Source organism: Tachyglossus aculeatus, chromosome 21 (assembly GCF_015852505.1).
Source record: "Tachyglossus aculeatus isolate mTacAcu1 chromosome 21, mTacAcu1.pri, whole genome shotgun sequence".
Taxonomy (NCBI): domain Eukaryota; kingdom Metazoa; phylum Chordata; class Mammalia; order Monotremata; family Tachyglossidae; genus Tachyglossus; species Tachyglossus aculeatus.
This window is the reverse complement of record NC_052086.1, coordinates 25,198,275-25,224,612: the sequence shown is the minus strand read 5'-3', so window position 1 is coordinate 25,224,612 and position 26,338 is coordinate 25,198,275. Positions and strand designations below refer to the sequence as shown.

General features: G+C 46.6%; 1 protein-coding gene across 1 annotated transcript in view; it reads left to right on the top strand.

The window, feature by feature from the left end:
* The first annotated feature begins 9,516 nt into the window (after nucleotides 1-9,516).
* Nucleotides 9,517-26,338, top strand: part of VPS37B (VPS37B subunit of ESCRT-I) — a 44,578-nt gene continuing 27,756 nt past the window's right edge. Inside the window, exon 1 of the mRNA XM_038763093.1 lies at nucleotides 9,517-9,631. Within this exon, the coding sequence (XP_038619021.1) occupies nucleotides 9,527-9,631 (105 nt within the window). The 5' untranslated portion in view covers nucleotides 9,517-9,526. The remainder of the gene's footprint in view (nucleotides 9,632-26,338) is intronic.

Genomic DNA, 26,338 nt, shown 5'->3' with positions numbered 1-26,338 from the left:
CATCTTTGAAAATGAAGCAGAATGCCAGAGGTTCCCCATTGCCTATTCCCTGCTTGGTACAGAGCAGGGGCTCAGCGAACACTGATGATGATGAAGATGATAATGATACCCTTATAATTGTTCCCCCCGCCCAACAAAGTGAACTGTTGGAAAAACCACAGTAAAAAGAAAGATCGGAAAATCAAAATAACCCTTCTGGACTGATAGCAGAGCTGTCTGCCTTTGCTTCAATTTAGCTCTTGAATCTGCGCTTCTTGAGGGCAGGGTCTTTTCTGCATGCTACTCTGCACAATACTCAGCATATTTTGAGTCCTTCATAAATATAACTTGGTGATTACAATAAGGCGCGTTACGCATTTGGGAGCTATAATGTTGAGGAGGAACGTCATGAGTCCCTAGCAGACTTGAGGTCACTCAGAAGGCTGGCATTGCTTAAAGTTGGCACAGTAGCCTTATCACACCAGGTGGGAGAACTCCTCTTCATTCCTCCAAATCATCAGTGCTTAGAAGCGAGTTTTGTAAGGTTTCTTTGTAGAATTCTATTCATAAAACGACTATACTGAACTATAGTTCTTAAAACCGTAACTATTTGAGGTTTTACGGTTGTTGTTCTTACAAGTTTTCCAAACAATTCTCAACATTGTGAAGCAGGAGAACCATTCCCCAGGACCAAACAATGCCTTCTTTGAAAAGAGGGGTTGGCGTTTCTGTTTGTGCTTGGTTTGTAGAGGCACACTCTTACTGAAACCAGAAACATTATGGGCAGAGAGAAGCACAAAAGGGAACCTAAATAGCAGCTACTAAAAAAGTTTAGAAGATTATTAAAGAGATAATTCACCCACGCTTCAGATGTGTAGATTTGATTAAATCTTTCATGTTGAGAAGAAAGAGAATGATCACATCACCTTTCTTCACCCCACAACTTTTAAGAGACCCTTTGTAGACTTGATCCACTTTAGTCTCGTAGAAACCAAGATTTGTGGTTTGGTCTATTTAACAAAGGAAATGGTGTGTAATTTTAATAGACTAGTGGCAGAAAATAGGTTTGGGAGCGGTTCAAGTTTTAAACGAACAATAGATGTGAGTTGGTAAAAGTGGGGAACATAACTCTTTTTAAATTATAAACTCCCTGAGAGCAGGGGTTGTATCTACTAACTGCATTGTGCTCTCCCAACAGTGCTCTGTGCAAAGTAAGTGCTCAATAGATACAGTTGATTGATAGATTAGGGGTAAAAGTAAGTGCTCAATAAATACAGTTGATTGATAGATTAGGGGTCAAAGTAAGCGCTCAATAAATACAGTTGATTGATAGATTAGGGGTCAAAGTAAGTGCTCAATAAATACAGTTGATTGATAGATTGGGGTCAAAGTAAGTGCTCAATAAATACAGTTGATTGATAGATTAGGGGTCAAAGTAAGTGCTCAATAAATACAGTTGATTGATAGATTAGGGGTCAAAGTAAGTGCTCAATAAATACAGTTGATTGGTAGATTAGGGGTCAGAGCAGGCAAATGAGAATTTAACACATGATTTTTGATAAATTGTTTTCCCTTTCTGGGCCAAGGGAAAAATTAAGATAGACACAGCTGCCATGGGGTGTAGTGATGTTCGTGTTTTGGAGAGTGACATAAGATTCATAACATTCTCCGTAATCAATCAATGGTATTTATCGAGCTGTTACTGTGTACAGAGTATTGTATATAACCGTAAAAATATTCTTATCTGGTAGGTAGATTCCTAGTTTGAATGTTTGGTTCCAAATATACGCCTAACCAAAGTATCTATTTGGAGAGCAGTACAGTATTGCAATTAGAATTGCCAATGAGAAGCAGTGTGGTCTAGTGGTAAGAGCATGGGGCTTGGAGTTTACAGGACCTAGGTTCTAATCTAGGCTCCACCACCTGCCTGCTGTGTGACCTTGGGTAAGTCACTTAATTTCTCTGTGCCTCAGTTTCCTCATCTGTAAAATAGGGATTTAATTGCTAGTCTCCTTCCTACTTAATACAGTGCTCTAGACTGGGAGCCCGTTGTTGGGTAGGGACCATCTCTATATGTTGCCAACTTGTACTTCCCAAGCGCTTAGTACGGTGCTCTGCACACAGTAAGCGCTCAATAAATACGATTGAATGAGTGAATGGTACATAGTAATCACTTAACAAATACCGCAATCATCTGGTTTTCCAAAGGATAGCCTGGTTTTCAGCTGGCCTGCCTCCTGAACAGGCCTAATGGGATATGGGGGGCTTTTAGGGAAGCAGTGTGGCTCAGTGGAAAGAGCCCAGGCTTTGGAGTCAGAGGTCATGGGTTCAAATCCCGGCTCCACCAATTGTCAGCCGTGTGACTTTGGGCAAGTCACTTCACTTCTCTGGGCCTCAGTTACCTCATCTGTCAAATGGGGATGAAGACTGCGAGCCCCCCGTGGGACAACCTGATCAACTTGTAACCTCCCCAGCGCTTAGAACAGTGTATTGCACATAGTAAGCACTTAATAAATGCCATTATTATTATTATTATTTTATGTAGAGAAGCAGCATGTCTCAGTGGAAAGAGCACGGGCTTTGGAGTCTGAGGTCATGAGTTCAAATCCCGGCTCTGCCAACTGTCAGCTGTGTGACTTTGGGCAACTCACTTAACTTCTCTGTGCCTCAGTTCCCTCATCTGTGAAATGGGGATTAAAACTGTGAGTCCCCTGTGGGACAACCTGATCACCTTGTAACCTCCCCAGCGCTTAGAACAGTGCTTTGCACCTAGTAAGCGCTTAACAAATACCATCATTATTTTATGCCCTGCTAAGATTTTTGGCATCTAGTTCTCCTTTGCCGCAACTCTTGCTGCCGAGTTTTGGGGCTCAAACGCAATCTGGGAGCTGGGAGGAAAACACAAAGGCCCTGGATTAATGGGGTGAGGGGGTCTGGGGTCTCCCTGGAGAAGCTCTAAGACTGAACAAAATTGGTGATCTTTGGCAAATTGGACGGCTTGATGCCATCATCATCATCATCAATCGTATTTATTGAGCGCTTAATGTGTGCAGAGCACTGGACTAAGCGCTTGGGAAGTACAAGTTGGCAACATATAGAGACAGCTACGTGCCCAGCTTGCTTGTATGGAACTCGGGGTGGGGGGACAGTCAGGACTCTTCAACTTCCCACTGAAACCCTGCCCTCCCCCAGATTTTGCCATCACTATATATAATACCACCACCCTCTCTGAACCCATAACCTTGGCACTATCTTTGACTCAGTCATTCATTCATTCATTCAATCGTATTTATTGAGCGCTTACTGTGTGCAGTGCACTGTACTAAGCACTTGGAAAGTACACGCTGGCAACACATAGAGACGGTCCCTCCCCAACAGCGGGCTCACAGTCTAGAAGGGGGAGACAGACAACAAAACATAGTAACAAAATAAAATAAATAGAATAAATATGTACAAGTAAAATAAATAAATAGGGTAATAAATATGTACAAACATATATTCATTCAATTGTATTTATTGAGCGCTTACTGTGTGCAGAGCACTGTACTAAGCGCTTGGGAAGTACACATTGGCAACATATAGAGACGGTCCCTACCCAACAGTGGGCTCACAGTCTAAAAGGGGGAGACGGACAACAAAACCAAACATACTAACAAAATAAAATAAATAGAATAGATCTGTACAAGTAAAATAAATAAATAAATAAATAGAGTAATAAATATGTACAACCATATATCCATATATACAGGTGCTGTGGGGAAGGGAAGGAGGTAAGATTGGGGGATGGAGAGGGGGACGAGGAGGAGAGGAAGGAAGGGGCTCAGTCTGGGCAGGCCTCCTGGAGGAGGTGAGCTCTCAGCAGGGCCTTGAAGGGAGGAGGAGAGCTAGCTTGGCGCATGGGCAGAGGGAGGGCATTCCAGGCCCGGGGGATGACGTGGGCCGGGGGTCGATGGCGGGACAGGTGAGAGCGAGGCCTAACGGTGAGGAAATTAGCTTCGGAGGAGCGGAGGGTGCGGGCTGGACTGTAGAAGGAGAGAAGGGAGGTGAGGTAGGAGGGGGTGAGGGGATGGATGGACAGCCTTGAAGCCCAGGGTGAGGAGTTTCTGCCTGATGTGCAGATTGATTGGTAGCCACTGGAGATTTTTGAGGAGGGGAGTAATATGCCCAGAGCGTTTCTGGACAAAGATAATCCGGGCAGCAGCATGAAGTATGGATATGAAGTCATATCTGATAACCCGCCGCTCTCCCCGCCTTCAAAGCCCTATTAAAATCATATCTCCTGCCAACCTACTCACTGTTCCTCGTTCTCATCTACCTCACCACGGATCCCTCACCCACATCCTGCTTCTGGCCTGGAACAGGGCACCCTCCCATTTCATATCCAAAAGATAATCACTCTCCCCACATTCAAAGTCTTATTAAAAGCCCATCTCCTCCAAGAGGCTTTCCCCAACTAAGCTCTCATTTCCTCTTCCCGGGCTGCTCTCTTCTCCGTCACCTTTGCACTTGGATTTGCAAATCCTTTGTTCACTCCTCCCTCAGCCCCTTGGCACTTATGTACATTTCCATAACTTATTTATTTATATTATTGTCCGTCTTATCCTCTAGACTGTAAGCTCCTTGTGGGCCGGAATTGACTATGCCAACTACGTGCCAAGCACTGTTCTAAGCACTGGGGATGTTACAAGGTTCTCTGTCTCCCTCCTCTAGACTGTGAGCCCACTGTTGAGTAGGGACCGTCTCTATATGTTGCCAACTTGTACTTCCCAAGCGCTTAGTACAGTGCTCTGCACACAGTAAGCGCTCAATAAATATGATTGATTGATAATAGCATTTGTTAAGCGCTTCCTATGTGCCAAGCACTGTTCTAAGTGCTGGGGCGGGGTGCGGTTTACAAAGTAGTCAGGTTGTCCCACGTGGGGCTCACACTTTTAATCCCCATTTTACAGATGAGGTAACTGAGGCACAGAGAAGTTAAGTGACTTGCCCAAAGTCACACAGCTGATAAGTGGCAGAGACGGGATTAGAACCCATGACCTCTGACTCCCGAGCCCATGCTCTTCTCACTGAGCCACGCTGCTTCTCTAATGATGGCATTTCTTAATAATAATAATTATAATAATAATAATGGCATTTGTTAAGCACTCACTATGTGCAAAGCACTGTTCTAAGCACTGGGGGGGATACAAGGTGATCAAGTTATCCCAAGTGGGGCTCACAGTCTTAATCCCCATTTTCCAGATGAGGGAACTGAGGCTCAGAGAAGTGAAGTGACTTGCCCAAGGTCACACAGCAGACATTTGGCGGAGTCAGGATTCGAACCCATGACCTCTGACTCCAAAGCCCGGGCTCTTTCCACTGAAGCCACGCTGCTTCTCTAAGCGCTTACTATGTGCAAAGCACTGTTCTAAGCACTGGGGAGGTTACAAGGTGATCAGGTTGTCCCACGTGGAGCTCACAGTCTTCATCCCCATTTGACAGCTGAGGTAACTGAGGCCCAGAGAAGTGACATGCCCAAAGTCACTCAGCCAGGATTCGAACCCGTGACCTCTGACTCCAAAGCCTGGGCTCTTCCCACTGAGCCACGCTGCTTCTCTAATGATGGTCTTTCTTAAGCGCTTACTATATGCAAAGCACTGTTCTAAGCGCTGGGGAGGTTACAAGGTGATCAGGTTGTCCCACGGGGGTGGGGGGGCGGTGGGGGGCTCACAGTCAATCCCCATTTTACAGATGAGGTAACTGAGGCACAGAGAAGTGACTTGCCCAAAGTCACCCAGGTGGGATTCGAACCCGTGACCTCTGACTTCAAATCAATCAATCGCATTTATTGAGCGCTTACTGTGCGCAGAGCACTGGACTAAGCGCTTGGGAAGTACGTGCCCAAAGTTACCCAGGCGGGATTCGAACCCGTGACCTCTGACTCCAAATCAATCAATCAATCGTATTTATTGAGCGCTTACTGTGCGCAGAGCACTGGACTATGCGCTTGGGAACTGACGTGCCCAAAGTCACCCAGGCAGAATTCGAACCCGTGACCTCTGACTCCAAATCAACCAATCAATCGTATTTATTGAGCGCTTACTGTGCACAGAGCACTGGACTAAGCGCTTGGGAAGTACGTGCCCAAAGTCACCCAGCCGGGATGTGAACCCGTGACCTCTGACTCCAAATCAATCAATCAATCCTATTTATTGAGTGCTTACTATGCGCAGAGCACTGTACTAAGCGCTTGGGAACTGACGTGCCCCAAGCCACCCAGGCAGGATTCGAACCCGTGACCTCTGACTCCAAATCAATCAATCGTATTTATTGAGCGCTTACTGTGCGCAGAGCACTGGACTAAGCGCTTGGGAACTGACGTGCCCCAAGTCACCCAGGCAGGATTCGAACCCATGACCTCTGACTCCAAATCAATCAATCCTATTTATTGAGCGCTTACTGTGCGCACAGCACTGTACTAAGCGCTTGGGAACTGAGGTGCCCAAAGTCACCCAGGTGGGATTCGAACCCGTGACCTCTGACTCCAAATCAATCAATCGTATTTATTGAGTGCTTACTGTGCGCAGAGCACTGGACTAAGCGCTTGGGAACTGACGTGCCCCGAGTCACCCAGACGGGATGCGAACCCGTGACCTCTGACTCCAAATCAATCAATCCTATTTATTGAGTGCTTACTGTGCGCAGAGCACTGGACTAAGCGCTTGGGAACTGACGTGCCCCAAGCCACCCAGGCAGGATTCGAACCCGTGACCTCTGACTCCAAATCAATCAATCGTATTTATTGAGCGCTTACTGTGCGCAGAGCACTGGACTAAGCGCTTGGGAACTGACGTGCCCCGAGTCACCCAGGCAGGATTCGAACCCATGACCTCTGACTCCAAATCAATCAATCCTATTTATTGAGCGCTTACTGTGCGCACAGCACTGTACTAAGCGCTTGGGAACTGAGGTGCCCAAAGTCACCCAGGTGGGATTCGAACCCGTGACCTCTGACTCCAAATCAATCAATCGTATTTATTGAGTGCTTACTGTGCGCAGAGCACTGGACTAAGCGCTTGGGAACTGACGTGCCCCGAGTCACCCAGACGGGATGCGAACCCGTGACCTCTGACTCCAAATCAATCAATCCTATTTATTGAGCACTTACTGTGTGCAGAGCACTGGACTAAGCGCTTGGGAAGTACGTGCCCAAAGTCACCCAGCTGGGATTCGAACCCGTGACCTCTGACTCCAAATCAATCAATCATATTTATTGAGCGCTGACTGTGTGCAGAGCACTGGACTAAGCGCTTGGGAACTGACGTGCCCAAAGTCACCCAGGCAGGATTCGAACCCGTGACCTCTGACTCCAAATCAATCAATCATATTTATTGAGCGCTGACTGTGTGCAGAGCACTGGACTAAGCGCTTGGGAACTGACGTGCCCAAAGTCACCCAGGCAGGATTCGAACCCGTGACCTCTGACTCCAAATCAACCAGTCAGTCCTATTTATTGAGCGCTTACTGTGCGCAGAGCACTGCACTAAGCGCTTGGGAACTGACGTGCCCCAAGTCACCCAGCCGGGATTCGAACCCGTGACCTCTGACTCCAAATCAATCAATCAATCCTATTTATTCATCATCATCATCATCAATCGTGTTTATTGAGCGCTTACTGTGTGCAGAGCACTGTACTAAGCACTTGGGAAGTACAAGTTGGCAACATATAGAGACGGTCCCTACCCAACAGTGGGCTCACAGTCTATTTATTGAGCGCTTACTGTGCGCAGAGCACTGGGAACTGAGGTGCCCCAAGTCACCCAGCCGGGATTCGAACCCGTGACCTCTGACTCCAAATCAATCAATCCTATTTATTGAGCGCTGACTGTGCGCAGAGCACTGCACTAAGCGCTTGGGAACTGACGTGCCCAAAGTCACCCAGGCAGGATTCGAACCCATGACCTCTGACTCCAAATCAACCAGTCAGTCCTATTTATTGAGCGCTTACTGTGCGCAGAGCACTGGACTAAGCGCTTGGGAACTGACGTGCCCAAAGTCACCCAGGCAGGATTCGAACCCGTGACCTCTGACTCCAAATCAATCAATCAATCCTATTTATTGAGGGCTTACTGTGCGCAGAGCACTTGACTAAGCGCTTGGGAACTGACGTGCCCAAAGTCACCCAGCCAAGATTCGAACCCGTGACCTCTGACTCCAAATCAATCAATCCTATTTATTGAGCGCTTACTGTGCGCACAGCACTGTACTAAGTGCTTGGGAACTGACGTGCCCAAAGTCACCCAGGCAGGATTCGAACCCGTGACCTCTGACTCCAAATCAATCAATCAATCCTATTTATTGAGTGCTTACTGTGCGCAGAGCACTGGACTAAGCGCTTGGGAACTGACGTGTCCCGAGTCACCCAGACGGGATGCGAACCCGTGACCTCTGACTCCAAATCAATCAATCCTATTTACTGAGCGCTTACTGTGTGCAGAGCACTGGACTAAGCGCTTGGGAAGTACGTGCCCAAAGTCACCCAGGTGGGATTCGAACCCGTGACCTCTGACTCCAAATCAATCAATCAATCGTATTTATTGAGCGCTTACTGTGCACAGAGCACTGGACTAAGCGCTTGGGAAGTACGTGCCCCAAGTCACCCAGCCGGGATTCGAACCCGTGACCTCTGACTCCAAATCAATCAATCATATTTATTGAGCGCTGACTGTGCGCAGAGCACTGGACTAAGCGCTTGGGAACTGATGTGCCCAAAGTCACCCAGGCAGGATTCGAACCCGTGACCTCTGACTCCAAATCAACCAGTCAGTCCTATTTATTGAGCGCTTACTGTGCGCAGAGCACTGCACTAAGCGCTTGGGAACTGACGTGCCCCAAGTCACCCAGGCGGGATTCGAACCCGTGACCTCTGACTCCAAATCAATCAATCAATCCTATTTATTCATCATCATCATCATCAATCGTGTTTATTGAGCGCTTACTGTGTGCAGAGCACTGTACTAAGCGCTTGGGAAGGACAAGTTGGCAACATATAGAGACGGTCCCTACCCAACAGTGGGCTCACAGTCTATTTATTGAGCGCTTACTGTGCGCAGAGCGCTGGGAACTGAGGTGCCCCAAGTCACCCAGCCGGGATTCGAACCCGTGACCTCTGACTCCAAATCAATCAATCCTATTTATTGAGCGCTGACTGTGCGCAGAGCACTGGACTAAGCGCTTGGGAACTGACGGGCCCCAAGTCGCCCAGCCGGGATTCGAACCCGTGACCTCTGACTCCAAAGCCCGGGCCCTTCCCCACTGAGCCACGCTCTCCTATGACGTCACCCGCGCTCGAATGGCGTCACGGCGGGGGCCTCTCTGACGTCACATCCGGGTTCCCCCCCCGCGCGCGCGCGTGGGGTGACGTCATCGCCCCCGGCGGGGTGGCGTGGCCCCGTCTCCCCGCTAGGGGGCGGCGGCACTTCCGGTCGGTCGTCGGCGGGCGGGAGGGAAGGAGGGCAGCAGGCCAGCAGGGAGGGAGGCAGGCAGGCAGGCAGGCAGGCAGGGCGTTATGGCGGGGGACGGCGGCCGTTTCGCGGCCCTGTCGCTGGTGCAGCTGCACGAGCTCCTGGAGGACGAGGACCAGCTGACCGGGATGGTGCGGGAGATGGACGAGGTGAGATAACCCCCCTGACGGACCCTGGAACCCGCCCTCCCTCCAGACACCCTCCAACCTAGCTCCCTTTTCAATCAATCAATCAATCAATCGTATTGATTGGGCGCTGACCGCGTGCTCTGCACACAGTAAGCGCTCAATCAGTACGATTGATTGATTGCAGAGCACCGGACTGAGCGCTTGGGAAGGACAAGTTGGCAACCTAGAGGCAGTCCCTACCCAACAGTGGGCTCACAGCCATTCGCTCAGTCGTATTGATTGAGCGCTCACTGTGTGCACAGCACTGGACTAAGCGCTTGGGAAGGCCAAGCTGGCAACATTCATTCGTTCAGTCAGTCGTATTGATGCCCTACTGAGAGCTCACCTCCTCCAGGAGGCCTTCCCAGACAGCCCCTTCCTTCCTCTCCCCCTCGTCCCCCCTCCATCCCCCCATCCTACCTCCTTCCCTTCCCCACAGCGCCTGTATATATGGATATATGTTTGTACATATTTATTACTCTATTTATTTTACTTGTACATATCTATTCTATTTTATTTTATTTTGTTAGTATGTTTGGTTTTGTTCTCTGTCTCCCCCTGTTAGACTGTGAGCCCGCTGTTGGGTAGGGACTGTCTCTAGATGTTGCCAATTTGGACTTCCCAAGCGCTTAGTACAGTGCTCTGCACATAGTAAGCGCTCAATAAATACGATTGATGATGATGATGATAACAGTGGGCTCACAGCCATTCACTCAATCGTATTGATTGAGCGCTCACTGTGTGCACAGCACTGGACTAAGCGCTTGGGAAGGCCAAGCTGGCAACATTCATTCATTCAGTCAGTCGTATTGATGCCCTACTGAGAGCTCACCTCTTCCAGGAGGCCTTCCCAGACTGAGCCCCTTCCTTCCTCTCCCCCTCGTCCCCCTCTCCATCCCCCCATCTTACCTCCTTCCCTTCCCCACAGCACCTGTATATATGGATATATGTTTGTACATATTTATTACTCTATTTCTTTTACTTGTACATATCTATTCTATTTATTTTATTTTGTTAGTGTGTTTGGTTTTGTTCTCTGTCTCCCCTTTTAGACTGTGAGCCCACTGTTGGGTAGGGACTGTCTCTATATGTTGCCAATTTGTACTTCCCAAGCGCTTAGTACAGTGCTCTGCACATAGTAAGCGCTCAATAAATACGATTGATTGATTGATTGATTGCAGAGCACTGGACTAAGCGCTTGGGAAGGACAAGTTAGCAACATATAGACAGTCCCTACCCAACAGTGGGCTCACAGCCATTCATTCAATCGTATTGATTGAGCGCTCACTGTGTGCAGAGCACTGGACTAAGCGCTTGGGAAGGCCAAGCTGGCAACATTCATTCATTCAAATTCATTCATTCATTCAAATCCCGGTTCCGCCCATTGTCAGCTGTGTGACTTTGAGCAAGTCACTTAACTTCTCTGGGCCTCAGTTCCCTCATCTGTAAAATGGGGATGAAGACTGTGAGCCCCCTGTGGGACAACCGGATCACTTTGTAACCTCCCCAGCGCTTAGAACAGTGCTTTGCACATAGTAAGCGCTTAATAAATGCCATTATTATTATTATTCATTCAGTCGTATTGATGCCCTACTGAGAGCTCACCTCCTCCAGGAGGCCTTCCCAGACTGAGCCCCCTCCTTCCTCTCCCCATCCCTCCCGCCTTACCTCCTTCCCCTCCACCCCCCCATCTTACCTCCTTCCCTTCCCCACAGCACCTGTATATATGTATATATGTTTGTACATATTTATTACTCTATTTATTTTACTTGTACATATCTGTTCTATTTTGTTTTGTAGTACGTTTGGTTTTGTTCCCTGTCTCCCCCTTTTAGACTGTGAGCCCACTGTTGGGTAGGGACTGTCTCTATATGTTGCCAACTTGTACTTCCCAAGTGCTTAGTACAGTGCTCCGCACACAGTAAGCGCTCCATAAATACGATTGATTGATTGATTGATTCCCTTCCCCACAGCACCTGTATATATGTATATTTGTACGTATTTATTCCTCTATTTATTCTACTTGTACAATATCTATTCTATTTATTTTATTTTGTTAATATGTTTTGTTTTGTACTCTCTTCCTCCCTTCAAGGCCCTACTGAGAGCTCACCTCCTCCAGGAGGCCTTCCCAGATTGAGCCCCCTCCTTCCTCTCCATCCCCCCTCCTTCCCTCCTTCCCCTCCCCACAGCACCTGTGTATATGTATGTACGTATTTATTACTCTATTTTATTTGTGCATGTTTATTCTATTGATTTTATTTGGTTAATATGTTTTGTGTGAATGAACCTCCCTCTCTGCCTGTTGAGGCCGGCCAGCCCATCCCCAATCCCTTGCCCTCTGTCCCCTTCTCTCCCCCTCCTAGACCGGGAGGGAGCCCCTTGTTGAGTAGGGACCGTCTCTGTTGCCGGATGTCCTCTCCAAGCGTTTAGTACAGTGCCCCGCACACAGTAAGCGCTCAACAAATACGATTGAATGAATGAATGAATGATTGAAGGCTCCTTCTAGGCCGGGAGCCCCTTGCTGAGTAGGGACCGCCCCTCTCTGTTGCCGGATTGTCCTTTCCAAGCGTTTAGTACAGTGCCCCGCACACAGTAAGCGCTCAACAAATACGATGGAATGAATGAATGATTGATTGAAGGCTCCTTTTAGGCCGGGAGCCTCTTTTTGGGCAGGGACCGTCTCTCTCTGATGCAGGATTGTCCTTCCCAAGCGCTTAGCACAGTGCTGTGCACACAGTAAGCGCTCAACAAATACGATGGAATGAATGATTGAAGGCTCCTTCTAGGCTGGGAGCCCCTTGTTCGGCAGGGACCGTCTCTGTTGCCGGATTGTCCTTTCCAAGCGTTTAGTACAGTGCTTTGCACACAGTAAGCGCTCAACAAATACGATGGAGAGAATGAATGAATGATTGAAGGCTCCTTCTAGATTGGGAGCCCGTTGTTGGGCACGGACCGTCTCTCTTTGTTGCCGGATTGTCCTTTCCAAGCGTTTAGTACAGTGCTCCGCACACAGTAAGCGCTCAATCAATACGATGGAATGGATGAATGAGTGAATTGAAGGCTCCTTCCAGGTTGTGAGCCCGTTGTTGAGTAGGGACCGGCTCTCTCGCCGGATTGTCCTTCCCAAGCGCTTAGCACAGTGCTCTGCACACAGTAAGCGCTCAACAAATACGATGGATTGAATGAATGAATGATTGAAGGCTCCTTCATCATCATCAATCGTATTTATTGAGCGCTTACTGTGTGCAGAGCACTGTACTAAGCGTTTGGGAAGTACAAATTGGCAACATATGGAGACAGTCCCTACCCAGCAGTGGGCTCACAGTCTAAAAGGGGGAGACAAAACCAAAGATACTAACAAAATAAAATAGAATAGATATGGACAAGTAAAATAAATAAATAAATAAATAGAGTAATAAATCTGTACAAACATATATACATATATACAGGTGCTGTGGGGAAGGGAAGGAGGTAAGATGGGGGGATGAAGAGGGGGAACAAGTTCTAGGTTGGGAGCCCCTTGTTGGGCAGGGACTGTCTCTGTTGCCGGATTGTCCTCTCCAAGCGCTTAGCACAGTGCTCCGCACACAGTTAGCGCTCAATAAATACGAATGAATAAATTGAAGGCCCCTTTTAGCCTGGGAGCCCCTTGTTGGGCAGGGATCCTTTCCGTTGCCGGATTGTCCTTTCCAAGCGCTTAGCACAGTGCTCCGCACACAGCAAGCGCTCAATCAATACGATGGAATGAATGAATGAGTGAATTGAAGGCTCCTTCTAGGCTGGGAGCCCGTTGTTGAGTAGGGACCGCCTCTGTTGCCGGATTGCCCTTTCCAAGCGCTTAGCACAGTGCTCCGCACACAGTAAGCGCTCAATCAATACGATGGAATGAATGAATGAATTGAAGGCCCCTTCTAGGCTGGGAGCCCGTTGATGGGCAGGGACCGTCTCTGTTGCCGGATTGTCCTTTCCAGGCGCTTAGCACAGTGTCCTGCACACAGTAAGCACTCAGTAAATACGAATGAATGAATTGAAGGCCCCTTCTAGACTGCGAGCCCGTTGTTGGGTGGGGATGGTCTCTCTCTGGTGCCGGATTGTACTTTCCAAGTGTTTAGTCCAGTGCTCTGCACACAGTAAGTGCTCAATAAATACGATTGAATGAATGATCTCCCCTCTCCCAACTCTTTATCCTTCCTCCTTTCCCCTTGCCCCCTTCGTCCCCCTCCTCCCTCTTCCCCACCCCTCCAAGGACCCCTCCTCTCTTTCCCCGGCACCTCGGCCCCCCTCCGGTCCCTCTCCTCCCTTCCTCCCCCCGACCTCGCCTCCCCCTGTAGACTGTAAGCTCGTGGTGGGCCGGAACCTGTCCCTTTATTAATAACCAGACTATTCGTTAATAAAAATAATGATGGTATCTGTTAAGCGCTTGCTATGTGCAAAGCACCGTTCTAAGCCCCGGGGTAGATACAGAGTAATCAGGTTGACCCACAAGGGTCTCACAGGCTTCATCCCCATTTTACAGATGAGGGAACTGAGGCTCAGAGAAGTGAAGTGACTGGCCCAAAGTCACCCAGCTGACTGGTGGCAGAGACGGGATTAGAACCCACGACCTCTGACTCCCAAGCCCGGGCTCTTTCCACTAAGCCACGCTGTTTATTTAAGCGCTTACCACTTAACTATTCATTATTGCGTTGCACTCTCCCCGGCGCTCAGTACAGCGTTCTGCACCCAGTTAGGGTTCAATCAATACGATGGATTGATTCTCCGCCCCCTCCAGGACCCTTCCTCCCGTCCCCTAACGCCTGTTTGACCCCCGGGGGCTGGAGGTTTAGTAATTGACACGATTACTAAATTACTAAATGACACGATCCTCCCCCTCGTCCCCCTCATCTTACCTCCTTCCCTTCCCCACAGCACCTGTATATATGTTTGTACATATTTATTACTCTATTTATTTTACTTGTACATATCTATTCTGTTTATTTTATTTTGTTAGTATGTTTGGTTTTGTTCTCTGTCTCCCCCTTTTAGACTGTGAGCCTGTTGATGGGTAGGGACTGTCTCTATATGTTGCCAACTTGGACTTCCCAAGCGCTTAGTACAGTGCTCTGCACACAGTAAGCGCTCAATAAATACGATTGATTGATTGATTGATCTGGGGGCCGTGGTGTTTCATGGGGCTCGGGGACCAGTTTTTCCTTTCCCTGCCATGCCCCCTCCCAGGGCCCTAATTCTCTCCATTTTCATTTAGTTCCCCATTTTTTGCTCCTTACGACCCTGTCTCCGCCCATCCGGCCTGTTACTGTCCCAGTCCGGCCCAGCCCCGGGGAGGCATGCACCCCTCCTTCCTCCTCCTCTTCTTCCTTCTCCTCCTCTTTTTACTCCATTCCTCCTGGTGCGGTTTTCCCCCAGGCAGAATCGGTGGGCCAGTTGGGCAACTTCCCTTCCCTGCCAACGCCCTCCCCTCCATCCCCGACCCCAAGATCTTGGGTAAAGTGGGGGTCTCTCTCCTACCAGATAAATAGGTCTAAATAGGCTAGAAATAGACTCTCCAAATGGATTGGAGAAGCAGCGTGGCTCAGTGGAAAGAGCACGGGATTTGGAGTCAGAGGTCAGGGGTTCAAGTCCCGGCTCCACCAGTTAGTTGTCAGCTGTGTGACTTTGGGCAAGTCACTTAATCAATCAATCGTATTTATTGAGCACTTACTGTGTGCAGAGCACTGTACTAAGCGCTTGGGAAGTACAATTTGGCAACATATAGAGACAGTCCCTACCCAACAGTGGGCTCACAGTCTAGAAAATAATGGCATTTATTAAGCGCTTCCTGTGTGCAAAGCACTGTTCTAAGCGCTGAAGAGATTACAAGGTAATCAAGTTTTCCCACGGGGGGCTCACAGTCTTAATCCCCATTTTACAGGTGAGGTAATTGAGGCACAGAGAAGTTAAGTGACTTGCCCGAAGTCACACAGCTGACAATTGGCAGAGCTGGGATTTGAACCCATGACCTCTGACTCCAAAGCCCGAGCTCTTCCCACTGAGCCACTTTGCTTCTCTAACTTCTCTGTGCCTCAGTTCCCTCATCTGTAAAATGGGGATGAAGACTGTGAGCCCCCCGTGGGACAACCCGATCACATTGAAACCTCCCCATTGATTAGAACAGTGCTTGGCACACAGTAAGCGCTTAATAAATGCCATCATTCGTTATTATTATCGACCTATTTATCATTTTGATGGTATTGATGCCTGTCTACTTGTTTTGTTGTCTGTCTCCCCCTTCTAGACTGTGAGCCCGTTGTTGGGTGGGGACTGTATCTGTTGCCGAATGGTACTTTCCAAGCGCGTAGTACAGTGCTGTGCCCACAGTAAGCGCTCAATAAATACGGTTGAATGAATAAATGAATCCCGGACAAGTGGACGGAAAGACGGACAGTCCTTCCAACAAGCTGTCCCGGGCTCCTTTGTCTCCCCAAATCTGAGCCTCCCCCCCCTTTGGGTGGTCTGTGTGAGACTGTTAGACTGTGAGCCCACTGTTGGGTAGGGACTGTCTCTAGATGTTGCCAACTTGTACTTCCCAAGCGCTTAGTACAGTGCTCTGCACACAGTAAGCGCTCAAAAAATACGATTGATTGATTGATTGTCCCCCCAGTTGCTGGGTGAAGTCACTCGGGGAGAACTGAGCCAGCCCCCTTCAAAGGGCCTGGTGTCTAGGTTACAGATGCAGAAACCCTGAAAATCCTCAACAGATCATTGTTGGAACTACAGAGACGCCACTGTAGTAAGATGGTATCAGTCTTTCCATTAATAGGCCCCCTGTATTCAAGGGCTTTGTAACTTGGCACATACAGCTGGGCTCGGGGTTCGCCCATTTTTGGCCTTGGCGTGGCTCTTTTTCTTTTGAATAATGGTCCAAACAACTACGCAAAATCCATCCTTCTTGACTGCAGAAAGAGTGGGGATTCAAATAAAGAAAATCTTGGGAAGGCGCTTTTTGGGGCCGGCCTTTCCAGTGCTGTAAGACCTTCAGTAGATTAACAGAGCTGGGTACATTTCTAACTTTATTATTAAAGTCCTCAGAAGTTCCTTTACTTTGTGTGTCTCCGTCCCTCCCTTTCTGTCTCTCTCTCCATACACATATTTTGTTTGGAACTTTTATACCGGTTTGATGCCAAAATCCATTTACTCGGCTGTAGTGTTACCATGAGGCAGGATAGCTAGGGCAGCCAGAGACCATTAGCAATAACAGACGGCGCATTTGTAGGGAGAGGAGACTGGGGGGGAAGGGAAAGCCCAAGTTAACTCCTGGTGGCGTTTTGGAACCGTTTATCAGCTAATGCAAAAGAGTTCATTGTTCTAGGGGGAAAAGGGATTAAAGTTTAAACGTAAACAAAAAGAGAAAACTCTTCAGTTAATTAAGGGGCTCTTTACACCGATGACCTAATGCTTTTCCAAGGGCTGACCTTATTCCTGTGTGTCCACCTAGCTCTGGTTAAATCCTTGAACAGTGATATACCTTTAAGGGTGTAACCCCTCTGAAACAAGGAAGCAGTGTTCAGACTGAAACACCTTAGAGAATTTAACTCCCCTAGTCACTCTGGCATACGTGGCATGATATAATGCATATAATACATGCTTTTGGCAGGACCCCATGTGCCGTGGGTTAAATTGGTATGACAGCAATTCCTTCCATATTATTTGCACAGTATCAAGGGTTTTCATAGACTTTATTGTGGTTTGATGTGTTGGACTGGTTTCATGAAGGCACTTAATGGAAGAGAACATCTCTGCACACAGTAAGCGCTCAATATATACGGCTGAATAAATAATGGATTATCATGGGGAAGTTTAAGGTGGAGACAGCCACTGCTGGGTGGTTACTTATCCTGTAAGATTCATTCGCAGGGTGGCTCAGTGGAAAGATCACGGGCTTTGGAGTCAGAGGTCTTGGGTTCAAATGATGATGATGATGATGATGGCATTTATTAAGCGCTTACTATGTGCAAAGCACTGTTCTAAGCGCTGGGGAGGTCACAAGGTGATCAGGTTGTCCCGCAGGGGGCTCACAGTATTAATCCCCATTTTACAGTTGAGGTAACTGAGGCACAGAGAAGTTAAATGACTTGCCCAGAGTCACACAGCTGACAATTGGCAGACCCGGGATTTGAACCCATGACCTCTGACTCCAAAGTCTGGGCTCTTTCCACTGAGCCACGCTGCTTCAAATCCCAGCTCCGCCAATTGTCAGGTGTGTGACTTTGGGCAAGTCACTTCACTTCCCTGTGACTCAGTTCCCTCATCTGTAAAATGGGGATGAAGATTGTGAGCCCCACGTGGGGCAACCTGATCACCCTGTATCCCCTCAGCGCTTAGAGCAGTGCTTTGCACACAGTAAGCGCTTAACAAATACCATCATTATTATTATTATTCATTCATTCATTCAATCGTATTTATTGAACGCTTACTGTGTGCAGAGCACTGTACTAAGCGCTTGGGAAGTACAAGTCGGCAACAAGATGTGTAGCCCTCCTTTTTTTTCCAAAGAAGATCAAAATTGATAGTCTGCCTTCCTAAGGAAGAGGTACAAGACAATAAAAGACAGAACCTTTCACGGTCCAACGCTTCTTAGCTTGACTGTAGAGGTTTTCTTTTTAATTGGCAAGAGAAACGCAGTTTAAATTGTAGAGTAGGATTCCTCAGGCCTGAGGGGATATTTTGTGGTATATGGAAAGTGTGGCTAGGTTTGAAGGCATCCAGTCTGGTTTAAACCCAACTGTGCATTATGCCTTGCTAGTATGCTTTTTATTGGGCATGTGTGTGTGAGTTTGTAATAGTTCATGCCATTAAAAAGAGCCTGTATAACAACTAGAGAAGTCATTTTTATTTCTAAGGGAGATTTTGTCACCTCACCTTGCCTCTTCTGTCTGACCATGATTCAGCCCCTCCAAAGTGACTTGATTCTGAGCTGTTTCCAGGCTTATACTTAACTGAGTTTTCCGATCTTGCCAACTTGTACTTCCCAAGCGCTTAGCACAGTGCTCTGCACACAGTAAGCGCTCAATAAATACGATTGATTGATTGATCTTGCATTTAACTTTCAGGGCAGCATGGTCTCGTGGTTGGAGCTCGGGCCTGGGAGTAAGAATGACCTGGGTTCTAATCTCGGCTCCTCCGCTTGCCTGCTGTGTGACCTTGGGCAAGTCACGTAATTTCTCTCTTCATCTGTGAAATGGGAATTAAGACTTTGAGCCCCATGTGGGACAGGGACTGTGTCCAACCTGATTAGTTTGTATCTATCTACCCCAGTGCTTAAAACAGTACTTGACACATAATAAGCACCTAACAAATGCCATCATCATCCTCATCCTATACCCAAACTTCAGTTTTATATTTAGAGGTTGTTTACTTAGCAGTGGGACGCGTTTTTCTTTGTCTGGATGCATTAACCCATTTGGATTTGAACATACTTCCATAAGATAAATGTTCTCCAGGGGATCAGCTTTGAATCAGGTCTCCCGAGGTACTTCAGGTCAGTCCATTTACACATTCAGTTGCAATCCTGACTGATTGGTTCGTACTGTGAATCCACTAAGGATTCAGATCCTTAATCTGTTGTTCTCCCTGAGGCAAGGAGGATTCTGAGTGACCGTGCATATTCAAAGACTTCAGGGTTTGGAAGATGAATTGCTCCAAGCTCGAAGGGACTGTTTCTCTGAGGCATGTTCTGTAGTGATTTGAGACCTCTAACATTAATCATAATGCCTCACTAAAAGTAGTACAGGCCTCATCGCTCATAAGCACACGCACTCATGGAACTCAGGCTTTGAAAGCCAACATTAACTCTTGCCCATAAACTAACTTTTCCAAATTATTTATTAGAAGGATTCTTCTAATTCTAATTAGAATTAGAACTTAGAAAAAAATTAGTCTCCCATTACTTCTGCATATTCAAATGGCTCTGACTTTTGCATTCCAAGACACAGAGTTAATCTTGTAGAGCATTAGAAACTCCTTCTAAGGGGCAACATTTTAAATATGTATTGTGGAGCGGATTCAAGTTGATTAGCTCTTAATTTTAACTTGTTTTATTAATGACATTTGTATCATTTCGTTTGTTCTGATTTCATAAGCAACTTATTATCTATCTATCCCTTATTATCCACAAAAGATAGTGTTAGACTAAGAATATTGGAAAGAGGAAATCAAAAGCAGTTTAGAGGGTTTTGATCAAATAAAATCCATGGGTTTTCCATCCACAAATGATGATGGTATAAACTTTGTTTCAGTGTTTTATTTGGGTTTCCTGCTAGAATGTTTCCACATGGACTGTGTTTAACGAATGCCTTCAATTACCTATGTGTAATTTTAATGTTCACTTGTGTACATTTAATGCTCACCAGACTGATCCCCCTTTTTCCTCTCCCTTCCCATCCCCCCCGCCCTGCCTCCTTCCCCTCCCCACAGCACCTGAATATATATTTGTACAGATTTATTACTCTATTTTACTTGTACATATTTACTATTCTATTTATTTTATTTTGTTAATATGTTTTGTTGTCTGTCTTCCCCTTCTAGACTGTGAGCCCGCTGTTGGATAGGGACTGTCTCTATATGTTGCCAACTTGTACTTCCCAAGTGCTTAGTACAGTGCTCTGCACACAGTAAGCACTCAATAAATACGATTGAATGAATGAATGAATAATTACTAGCTTTCTCCCACATGTGAGGCTTCAAGTCCCATTTGTTTTATTTGGCTCATGTTCTTGGGACAATTAGCTATGTGGCTTTTCAGATTCCATCATTATGTAGCAAAAAAACCAAACAATCCAAAAACAACCAAACTTTGCCTACTGGTGTAAGTGAAGAGGTAAGTGATAGGTAGCATTTGACATAATAATGATGGTATTTGTTAAACATCTACTATGTGCCAAGCACTTTTCTAAGCGCTGGCAGAGTTATGCAGTGTGGCCTAATGGATAGAGCGTGGCTCAGCGGAAAGAGCCCTGGCTTTGGAGTCAGAGGTCACGAGTTCGAACCCCGGCTCCGCCAATTGTCAGCTGTGTGCCTTTAATCAAGTCACTTAACTTCTCTGGGCCTCAGTTCCCTCATCCGTAAAATGGGGATGAAGACTGTGAGCCCCCTGCGGGACAACCTGATCACCTTGTAACCTCCCCAGCGCTTAGAACAGTGCTTTGCACATAGTAAGCGCTTAATAAAGGCCATTATAAATAAAAAAATAAATAAAAATAGAGCACGGGCCTGGGAGACAGTGTGACCTGGGTTCTAGTCCCGGTTCTGCTACTTGTCTGCTGTGTGACCTTGGGCAAGCGATTTCACTCCTCTGTCTCTGTTACCTCCTCTTTAAAATGGAGATTAAGGCTGTGAGCTCATGTGGGACAAGGGACTGTGACCAACCTGATTTACATGTATAAACCCCAGCGCGGTAGTACAGTGCCTGGCACATAGTAAGTGCTTAACAAATACCACAATTATTATTGTTTATCATCATTATCAACAATTATTATCAGCTCATTCTCATCAGAAGCTTGCATTACAGCAAAGTATAATGCATATCGGGGTCAAAAACATTTCTTGAAAAACGACAAGGGTTAAAGTGTGGGATTTGAAAACATTAAATTCATGTAATATAGTTTGTAGTAGTACTTTTCCAAATTTATAGTCTTTAATTTTCTGTTTTATTTTAAGGCGGATTTAAGATAATTAAAATAACCGTGTACTCCCTCTCATCCCCTAACCATTTTTTTCCACACCCACTAACTGAAACATTCCCATTATTTGAATGAAAACATTTTCTCACCCATTATGGGAGATCAAAACGAACTTCAGACTTCTTGTGAATTTGAATTTCTCTTGGCTGCTGAATTAGATTCCTGAGCCATGTTGAAATTCCATATTCGCACAGGGGGTGGGGTTTAAAAAAATGTAAAATGAAACTGGCAAAACCAGTAGATTGTCAGTGAACTGTAAAATGTTCATCTCCTCACCGTACCTCGCTCTCGCCTGTCCCGCCATCGACCCCCGGCCCACATCCTCCCCCGGGCCTGGAATGCCCTCCCTCTGCCCATCCGCCAAGCTAGCTCTCTTCCTCCCTTCAAGGCCCTACTGAGAGCTCACCTCCTCCAAGAGGCCTTCCCAGACTGAGCCCCTTCCTCTCCCCCTCGTCCCCCTCTCCATCCCCCCATCTTACCTCCTTCCCTTCCTCACAGCACCTGTATATATGTATATGTGTTTGTACATATTTATTACTCTATTTATTTATTTATTTTATTTGTACATATCTATTCTATTTTATTTTGTTAGTATGTTTGGTTTTGTTCTCTGTCTCCCCCTTTTAGACTGTGAGCCCACTGTTGGGTAGGGACTGTCTCTATATGTTGCCAATTTGTACTTCCCAAGCGCTTAGTACAGTGCTCTGCACGTAGTAAGCGCTCAATAAATACGATTGATGATGATGATGATGATGAACTACAATTCGTTATCAACATGACTTGAGAATGTACTTTGCTTTTGGGTAAAGATCAGCCTAATCTGGATGATTCTTGGAAAATGTTTTGTGGAGAGGAGAAAGTAATCCAGAGTTTTAGATTGGAAGCCCCGTGAGGTTCAAAGACTGTTTAATTTCCTCTTGTGTATTCTGCACAGAGTAAGTGCTTAATGAAAACTATTCCTACTGTGAGTAGTTCTACTACTACCAGACTGTAGTAAATGCTAGATTATAAGCTCCTTGTCAGCAGGGAACGTGTCTACCAAGTCAGTTGTACTCTCCCAAGTGCTTAGTACAGTGCTCAGAACACAATAAACGTTCAGCAAAAAAATCTGTATGTGTGTGTGTAGCATTCGGTGAATGATTGTGAGGGTAGTTGGAATAACAGGAAATAGTTACAAATGAATATGGTTCTAGGTATTACCTTTTAAGAAGGTGAAAAGCAGCTAAATTTTTATTATTTCTCCCCACCCATTTTGAATACTTCAGTGAAATGCTAACTTGCAAACATTAATCAGTAGTATGTTTCTTTACTGTGTGTGATAAAAATCTACTTTAGCGCTTGGTTCAGTGCTTGGCACATAGTAAGCACTTAAATTCCACTGATATTAATAATAATAATGATGGCACTTATTAAGCGCTTACTATGTGCAAAGCACTGTTCTAAGCGCTGGGGAGTTTACAAGGTGATCGGGTTGTCCCACGTAGGGCTCACAGTCCTAATCCCCATTTTACAGATGAGGGAACTGAGGCACAGAGAAGTTAAGTGACCTACCCAAAGTCACAGCTGACAAGTGATGGAGCCGGGATTTGAGCCGATGACCTCCGACTCCAAAGCCCTTGCTCTTTCCACTGAGCCACGCAAGAAGCCTTTCAGTGGTTGCCTTACTCCCTCCATATTAAGGAAAGTTTCCTTACCATTGGCTTTAACAGCTCTCCACCCACTCTTTCCACTTTACTCACTCCTTTTTCACTCGCAGCCTTCGCTCCTTCCAGACCCCTGCTAGTTGATTCCTGCTCTCACCTTTCCCCCTCCAACCCCTTGGTCAAGTCGCTCCCCCATCCCTGGCAAACCTCATCTTTCTTCAAAGCAGTCGTAAAATCCACCGCGGAAACAAACCTTCCCTGGCTGATTATCAGTATCCCAATTCAGCAGTCCATAGCAGAACGCCTCATCTTCCCACTCAAACCGTGTCCTCCCCGTGATTTTGCTATCACAGTGAACAACACTACCATCCGTCACCCACTCCATAATCTTGGCATTATCCTTGACTCATCTGTTTTATTCAATCCACATCTCCAAGAGGCCTTACCCAACTAAACCCTTACTTCCCCTACTCACTCTCCTTTCTGCGTGTCGACGCATCTGGATCTGTAGTCAGTTAGCACTTGATATTCACCCTACCTTCAGCTCCGCAGCACCTATATACATATCCTTACACTCTGCCATTTCCCCCCTTTTTTATGGTATTTGTTAAGTGCTTACTTTGTGCTAGGCACTGTACTAAGTGCTGGAGTAGATATAATAATAATAATAATGATGGCATTTATTAAGCGCTTATTCATTCATTCATTCAGTCATATTTATTGAGTGCTTACTGTGCAGAGCACTGCACTAAGCTCTTGGGAAGTATGAGTTGGCAACATATAGAGACGGTCCCTACCCAACAGTGGGCTCACAGTCTAGAAGGGGGAGACAGAGAACAAAACAAAACATATTAACAAAATAAAATAAATAGAATATGTACAAGTAAAATAAATAAATAGAGTATTAAATACGTAAAAACATATACACATATATACAGGTGCTGTGGGTAAGGGAAGGAGATGAGGCTTATTATGTGCAAAGCACTGTTCTAAGCCCTGGGGAGGTCAGGTTGTCTCACGGGGGGGCTCACAGTCTTAATCCCCATTTTCCAGATGAGGTAACTGAGGCCCAGAGAAGTTAAGTGACTTGCCCAAAGTCACACAGCTGACAGTTGGCGGAGCTGGGGTTTGAACCCGTAACCTCTGACTCCAAAGCTCGTGCTCTTTCCACTGAGCCACACTGCTTCTCTAATTAGCTAATTAGGTTGGACAACAGTCCATGTCCCCCAGGGGGCTCACAATTTTAATCCTCGTTTTACAGATGAGATAATCAATCAATGGTATTGAGTGCTTAATATGTGCAGAGCACTGTATTAAGTGCTCAGAGAGTACAATACAACAGAATTAGTGAACACATTAGTGAACAGAATTAGAGCTTACAGTCTGGAGGGGGAGAGAGGCATTAAGACTAATAACAGAATTAGTGAACACATTCCCTGCCCATAACGAGTTTACAGTCTAGAGGGGGAGAGAGGCATTAAGACTAATAAATAATTTATAATATGTAATTGAAAGATATGTACGTAAGTGCTGTGGGGTTGGGGTGAATATCATATGTCCAAAGGTCATGGAACTAAATGCATAGATGACGCAGAAGGGAGAGTGAGCCGTGAGTGAGCCGGGGAAAAGAGGGTCTAACCGGGGAGGTCCCTTGGAGAAGATTCATTCATTCATTCAATCATATTTATTGAGCGCTTACTGTGTGCAGAGCACTGTACTAAGCTCTTGGGAAGTACTAGTTGGCAACATATAGAGATGGTCCCTACCCAACAATGGGCTCACAGTCTAAAAGGGGGAGACAGACAACAAAACAAAACATGTGGACAGGTGTCAAGTCATCAATAAATAGAACTAAAGCTAGATGCACATCATTAACAAAATAAATAGAATGGTAAATATGTACAAGTAAAATAAATAGAGTAATAAAACTGTACAAACAAATATACAGGTGCTGTGGGGAGGGGAAGGAGGTAGGGCTGGGGGGTGAGGAGGAGGAGAGGAAAAGAGGAGCTCAGTCTGGGAAGGTCTCCTGGAGGAGGTGAGCTCTCAGTAGGGCTTTGAAGGGAGGAAGAGAGATAGTTCAGCGGATGTGTGGAGGGAGGGCATCCCAGGCCAGGGGAAGGATGTAGACCGGGCGCCAACGGCGGGACAGGCGAACGAGGTGTACAGTGTACAGGTACAGAGAAGATGTCACCTTGAGGGTGGAGAGAGTGGTGGCCTGGTGTATTATAGAGCCGGAGGGAGTTTCAGGCGAGGGGGAGGACGTAGGAAAGGGGTCGGTGGTGAGACAGATGAGATCAGGGCACAGTGAGAGGAACAGGTGCCAGAGGAGCAGGGTGTTCGGGCCGGGCTGTTGTAGGAGATTAGTGAGGTAGGACGGGGCGACCTAATCCGCTGCTTTAAAGCCAACGATAAAGGACTTTCTGTTTGATCCTGAGGTGGATGGGCAGACTTCTGGGGTTTTGGAGGAGTGGGGAGACACGGACCGAACGTTTTACCTGAAGTGCGGAGAAGTTAAGGGACTTCCCTAAGGTCACCCAGCAAACAAGTCACAGAGAAGGGATTAGAACCAGGTCCTCTCACTCCCAGGCCCATGCTGTTTTCACTAGGCCACCCTGCTTCTCACCTGCAATTTATTTTAGTGTATCTCCCTTTAAACTGTAAGCTCCTTGTGAACTTATAAGGCTTCCTGCCATCACCTCAGACTTGCCCAAAACAGAACTCCTTATCTCCTCACCCAAACCCTGTCCTTCCCCTGACTTTTTCTATCACTGTAGACAGCACCACTATCCTTCGTGTCTCACAAGCCTGTCACCTTGGTGCTATCCTTAACTCCCCTCTCTTTTTCAACCCATATATTCAATCTATCACTAAATTCTATCGGTTCAACCTTCACAACATCGCTAAAGTTCGCCCTTTCCTCTCCATCCAAACTGCTACCATGTTAATCCAAGCACTTATCCTGCTGTCCCACGTTGATTATCGTATCAGCCTCCTTCCTGACCTCCCGTCTGTCCCTACTCCTGTCCATACTTCACTCTGCTACCCAGATCATTTTTCTACAAAAACATTCAGTCCATGCGTCCCCACTCCTCAAGAACCTCCATCCATCTCCACGTCAAACAGAAACTCGTTACCAACAGCTTTAAAGCACTCAATCATTTTGGTCCCTACTACCTCACCTCGCTACTCTGATACTTTAGCACTTTGCTCCCTTAAGGCTAACCTACTCACCTTACCTCTATTTTGGTGTATCTCGCTGCCGATCTCTCACCCACATCCTGCCTCTGGCCTGGAACGCCTTCCCTCTTCCTATCTCCCCACCT